The 6,251-nt window shown below is 35.9% G+C and overlaps 1 protein-coding gene across 1 annotated transcript in view; it reads right to left on the reverse strand.

The window, feature by feature from the left end:
- Positions 1-5,289, reverse strand: part of ARFGEF1 (ADP-ribosylation factor guanine nucleotide-exchange factor 1 (brefeldin A-inhibited)) — a gene marked incomplete at its 5' end in the record, with an annotated part of 33,159 nt that extends 27,870 nt beyond the window's left edge. Inside the window, 7 exons of the mRNA XM_010020959.1 lie at positions 171-342; positions 962-1,046; positions 1,147-1,352; positions 2,539-2,650; positions 3,712-3,913; positions 4,937-5,045; positions 5,150-5,289. Coding sequence (XP_010019261.1) covers positions 171-342; positions 962-1,046; positions 1,147-1,352; positions 2,539-2,650; positions 3,712-3,913; positions 4,937-5,045; positions 5,150-5,289 — 1,026 coding nt within the window. The remainder of the gene's footprint in view (positions 1-170; positions 343-961; positions 1,047-1,146; positions 1,353-2,538; positions 2,651-3,711; positions 3,914-4,936; positions 5,046-5,149) is intronic.
- Between the last annotated feature and the right edge of the window lie 962 nt (positions 5,290-6,251).

The raw sequence follows: 6,251 nt of genomic DNA on the forward strand, positions 1-6,251 counted from the left end.
AACACAGGTTTGAACATCATGCATTTATGTTAAAAGGTTATGAAAGCAGGAGTTAGGCCTCATTTTGAATTAAGTAAGTGGTGCTTGCTTCATTTCTCATTTTAAAAAGGAGATTGTTTCATTAAACTGTAGAGGCAACACTGAAGAAAGCTAACACTGCAACTACTTACTTTGTTTACTGGATTTTGTGGGTATTGTTAATTCTTTTGTTTCTTTCATTGAGATCTTCTTTCCAGCTATTTCATTATATATAGCAGACAAATACTCTTCAGGCAGATCTTTACTGTCATTGATACCCCTATTCATTTTAATATACTGTTCTTTCGTCATTTTATTCTTAACCTGAAAACCAGAAAGAAGCTATTAATATCAACAAAGGACGCAAGTTCATAGCAGTTACAATGCTGCTTATAAAGCACCCAAACAGATGAAAGGTTGACATCAAGGACAAACCTGCTGATTCAGAAGACATTTTTGAGTATCTAACATATGTGAGACTACACTGTCAGTCTACAAATAACACAAGGCCATGTGAACACTACAACACACACAAACATTCAGTAAGATCTGCAGATCAGTAAGACATACATTACCAAAAAAAGGTGTTGTATCTTGGCATACAGACCAAGCTAGCTATTACCTCAACTTCAAATATTAGGCTTTGACTGCAGGTTAGATTGCTACTTTGAGTGCCATAATATGAAAGCAAATCAGCACAACTCCTATTCAACAGAGAGTAGGGAAATGATACCTTACAGAAAGGTCTAATCAAAACAACTTAAAAATCTCAACACCCGTGAAACGTATATTGTTACTTAAAAGACGGATAAAACCTCATTTCTTAACACACATGTTGGTGTCAAATGTTGGTGTTGGACATGGAACTTTTACAACTACTTTGTCACAAAGCCCAGAAGTTAAGATGTTTATGGACTACACAAATATTTTTCTAGCAACGTACCTGTGGACTGTGAAGATCTGTTGTCAACATGATAATTGAATATGCTAAAACATACGCAGTATCTGCGCTAGCAAAAAGAGTTTGCCTGAGGGCAGAAAGGAGAAAGAGAACAGCAAATTGAACATGTTAGGTTCTTTTACTTATTATTCATCTTTCCAAAGTTCTGAAGACAAAGTATGGCTTACCCTTGGTTACATTCTAAATACCTAGCAGCAAATTTTTCCATGAGGCGATCAATTTTTTGAGCCTCTCCTGGAAGACGAAATCCCTCTAGAAACATACGCAGAGCTGAAACAAAATCCTTTCCTGAGAAGTCGTGTTGGTCTACATATGCATACATGACTTCTTTGTTAAATTTATCATTGTCTCCCAGGAACTCCCCAACCTGAGTCTAAAATAAGAATAGAAAAGGCAAACTAGTGCATTTACAGTGGGAAAAAATCATAAATGAGAACAAAGTCATATTGCCTACATGTCTCACAAAAGAAGAGAGAAAGCAGAAATACTCTCTAAAGCAAAGTATTTTGGCCATATATTACCCCATAATACTCTTACATGCTCATACATATCTGCCTGCTTTTCTCCTCCTTTCATTTTACTCATGTACTATTTTTTGCTATTAGGTGCACAAGACAAAGTTAGTATTACCGATGATTGTTTGTTCTCTGCTGTAATGATTTCTGTAGTTAGGAGACTTACTACAGGAATGAAGATGTTACTAAATTTTATCTCTACTAGAGTACAGGTCTCATAGAGATTTAAGTGACGCTCAAATATAAACAGCTGGCAAACAAATGCATCCAAGTTGATCACTGTCAACACAATAGAGTACAGTGAAAAATACTGTGCATTCATATAAAGATGCTTGTATATATAAACTGAGGTTAAAGATTTGTTTAGATGCCTGATTCTAAGTTCTAATACTGAAATTTGTGACTTCAGTCACAGTTGCAAGCACGGGTACATACGCAAGCATTTCCTTACACAACAATGGGAATGGCTACTAAGCACAGTGATGCAGACTGCCATTTGAGAAACCACAGTTTTTCATGACAATACCCACATGATATACTTCTACCCTCCTCAGCCAGTACTGCAGGCCTCTTCCAAGTCCAGCAAAAGCCAGCAGTTGTAAATAAAATCAAAGAACTAATCTAGATTAAGTAACATTACTTTGGGAGGCAGCAAAAAAATGCTTTTCATGGTGTTGCATGACTATTTTTTAGCTGTCTCTGAAGCACAGTCTCTTCTGGCAGTCCTTTACTGGACTAAAGTACATCCTGTTTAGTAAGTTGCTTCTAGCTATATTACCAACTAAGTACAAGTTTTGAGTCAGCTTTAGCAGGTCAGTCTCCCCTTTACACTTCAATGAACTGCAGGACGCATACAGTACAGTTTCTAGCTCTAATGCATACTCCAAATTCCCTGAGCTTTCAATTTTAGAATTTGTAGAGAGAAGTCTCCTTTTCTTCATGTACAATAAAGTTGTGCACTTTAAAACACTATTATGTGATTTGCAATTAGTATAAAAACATCATCATGAGCAAAAACGACCATCAGGAAAAGAGTTTTCTTACTGAATCTAATCTTTCCTCTTGATGCAAGAACTGAGCAATATCTTCAGGGGTAGTGCCAAGCATTCCTTGTTCTTGCAGGTACTGAATCCCCCTCTTTGGTTTCTTATTGAATCTGTACAATGAAGATCAGGATGGAATGAGAGTTAACACATTTAGCCATACACAAAGCTGTACCAGCTTAAGTAAAAAGAGTCAATAATTTTGGATGAAGTATTGAAAAATCTATGTATTAAATATTTTTCCTTCATCAAACTGTGCATTAGACAAGAATATGCTATTCCCTTCTATGATTATTCCCTTCATCATTGGATGATTTTATATTTTTTCCCCTGTGAACAACTCCCTCTTCCTCTCTGCTACATAACTGCCAGCATGGCATCTACAGAAGTCCCAGTAAAGAGTCCTAGATACTATCATTTACACTGGCACTTGTGGATAAAAAAGTATTCCACAGAAATAGCAAAGTCTTCGCTTGGAATGGAACTATTACGCTCTTGCTTTTAGTTTAATCTGTATGAAGCAATCAAAAAATCCATGAGTTGCCTGTAAGAATGGAAATGTACAAAGACATGGAACCAGGTAACTGAAAGAAACCGAAACCCTAAAGGACTAAGCAATGTTTGTTCAGGATCTGAGAACTATACTGCAGAAAACTTTTATTTTTGCATAAAGTGACCTCACTAAGGACGCAAGGTGACAAAGCTGAAATCGCACAGAAGATTCATGTCAAGACTGCAGAGAAAAATTATGCTATCCTCCAGTTCTAATTATGACAAATTAATTAATCAGAAGGAAGCATGAGCTTAAGCATATAGACACTTTCATCAGTAATGTGTACACTAAAATGGCTTGCATTCAACTGATCACATGAGTTCAATGTTCTTTTTATCCAAATATAAAAATCTTATTTTAGACAAGCAGGTCTGGAGAAAAAAGAACAAACATACAGAGTACTCATCTTCTAGCTGTGAGGAATTAGGTTAACACAAAACACTGTTGACAGGCTCCAAAGGGGACACCATTCAGCACTCTTTCACCAGAGGAAGTGCTGTTACATCCAGAGTTTTTTTCCTAACACAAGATGAGTATCTATGAGGAGAAGGAAGAAAAACCCAGGAATCTTCATAGCTCCAAAAGAATCCACCCTCCCATGGGTGATAAAAGGGCACTCACAAGTCAATTCCTTGTTCTATTATTTCCTTTTGTTGCTTTAGGACCTCAAACTGCTCTGGGTTGTCAGTGCCAGACATCTGTGTGCTATAACTGCCAATTCCAGATGAAGCAGTAGAATCCAAAGAGTTTAAGCTTCCATATCTGTTAATTGTCTCAGGGTGTTTGGTTTCATTGCTGTCCTGTTCTGTGGGTTTTTCTTGGCCTATAAATTAGAAAGGATTACATACATACAAAATACATACAGTGAAAAGAAATTAAAATCACAGGTTATTCTTCAAATCCTCTCTGAAGGCTTCCAAAACTCACTAGGGTTACCTTCAATTACCTATTTGTTTTTATATAAATATTCTGCTTTTGTTCTGATAGGGAGAATAACAAAAAAATCACTACAATCTACCAAGGAGGATTCTTCCAGTCCATCACATACCTGAAATTTAAGCCTTAAATTACAACTATAATTTGTAAGCACACTTGGGGGGGAGGGGGAAGACACCATGGAAACCCAATTACAGATCTTTCCTTTTATTTTCAATCTGATGTTACTTTTGACCTGAAGCAAATCACGCTGTTTTCGAAACAGAGGGTCTAAAAGTGTTTACGATCACACATGCCACAGAGCTGGTGCTCTCAGTTCACAACAGCAGCTGTGCTAACAACCTCTAAAAGGTTATTGCTTCACCTACCAACATTACGTGCTTAATCTGAAAATTCTACCTAACCTTAGTATTTTTCATGTCAGGTCAGATGGAAACCAGATTAAAACAAGTAACGATTTAGTTACTTCACTGCTTACAACATTAAAAATCCTACACCTACATATTAATAAATAAATAAATAAATTCTCTCCATCTAGCTTGCTTCAGTAGTAATTTGATCAATATGAAGTTAGATGAAATTAAGGGAGCTTCAAAGTAAGTTTTGTGAGCCTTTTAAAATTAGAAATACAGAAAATAACAGGATTTAGTAAATTTCAGTGTAGTAGCTTTCTAGGACTTCATACTATTAAGAAAAGACAACTTACAATATCTTGTTCAAATTACATCAACCCAACTTACCAATATTCCTACCAAAGAAAAAAAAAAGTTTATTCTCTCTCTTTTTTTAATGCAAGAGGTTTTACCTATCTGGACACCAGCAGTATCAAAATACTGGAAAAATGCACTAAACTCCTGGAGCTTTAAGCATCTCTTGACTAAAACCAGAAGAATCACATCCTGTGTCTTACCAAGTGTTGTCTGAGAGTTGGGATTTACATATTGATCCTTACTCCACTCCACCATGCACTTCAAGATTGATACTAAGCATTCCAATCCTTTTTTTCTCAAACTTAATTCCTAGAAAAGATTTTAAAAGCAATACATGAATAGAATTGAGAGTTTAGTCTTAAACTATCATGGCAAAACAATCAAGCTTCGTAAAATTTTGGTGGAATTTTTACCTGAACATTGGACATGCCAAGTTCTTGGCTACCCCTTCCTTGAGCAATCTTTGATAGGTCATTAACCAGCCTTTCAAATATATTTGCTGCATTTAAATCACAATCATAATTCACATAGATGTCAACAACACTCTGAGCATCTATAAAACAAAGGGACATTGTCAACCTTAGAATAAAAACCAGATCATTCAATGACAGGCAAGTAGTTTTGTTCTTTAGCATAAAAATGTAAAAACTAGAACCAAACGGCCTTTAATACCTGCGCATATCCTTGTCAGCGTTTGTATAACCATCCATTTATGATCGAATGAGCTAGTAGAGGTTTCCAAGATATACAGGAATATTTCTTTGAAGAAAACCTAGAAAATATTCCAAAAAGAGGGAGGGGAAAAAAATTCTATTAAAAACAGTCACTTAACTTTGATGGCCAATATTCTGACATAGTTCTGAAAGTAGCACTCTAGAAGTACAAGGTAAAAAAAAAGGAAAAAAGGAGGAAATAAAATTTACGCTTGATACATTCAAATTAGGAATTCTAATTATTACTGATGTACTTCTGGAGGTTTGTCCAGATGAAAAATTTGGGTTATATTCTGATCACTCAAAAATGGAAGAACCTGGAATGATGTGAAATCTTGAAGGACAATTTAGCCTAACAAGAAGTCTAAGCTGCTGTTAAGAGTTCACTGGGCATCTCAGAAGGAGAGGTATTACCTTACCACAGAATATTTTTCTCTACAACATTATGATCTTATGTCACAAACATAACAAACAACCACTTACACCAATTTAAAGCATTGGATCTTCATTAGAAGGGAAACATCTTGACACAAAAGAATCTGTGGTCTTAGATTATTGGAAGAAGGGTACTAGTCACGCACAGCATAAAAAATGTAGCAGGTCCATTAATAGGGAAGGTACTCTTCCTTAAAAGAGGTATTTGTTTTCCCTAAAATTGCTTTAGTACAGATGCTTTTGTTCGGAACAAAGCCTATTTTATCCCTTCTCAATTAGTTCTTTACCATTAGCATTACAGGCTATTTCAGCTGAGCATGCTTAGCAGCTTGGGCAGGCTTTTTCTCACTTGCTTCCCTAAACAGCA

Source organism: Nestor notabilis, unplaced genomic scaffold, assembly GCF_000696875.1.
Source record: "Nestor notabilis isolate BGI_N333 unplaced genomic scaffold, ASM69687v1 scaffold11028, whole genome shotgun sequence".
Lineage (NCBI taxonomy): Eukaryota > Metazoa > Chordata > Aves > Psittaciformes > Psittacidae > Nestor > Nestor notabilis.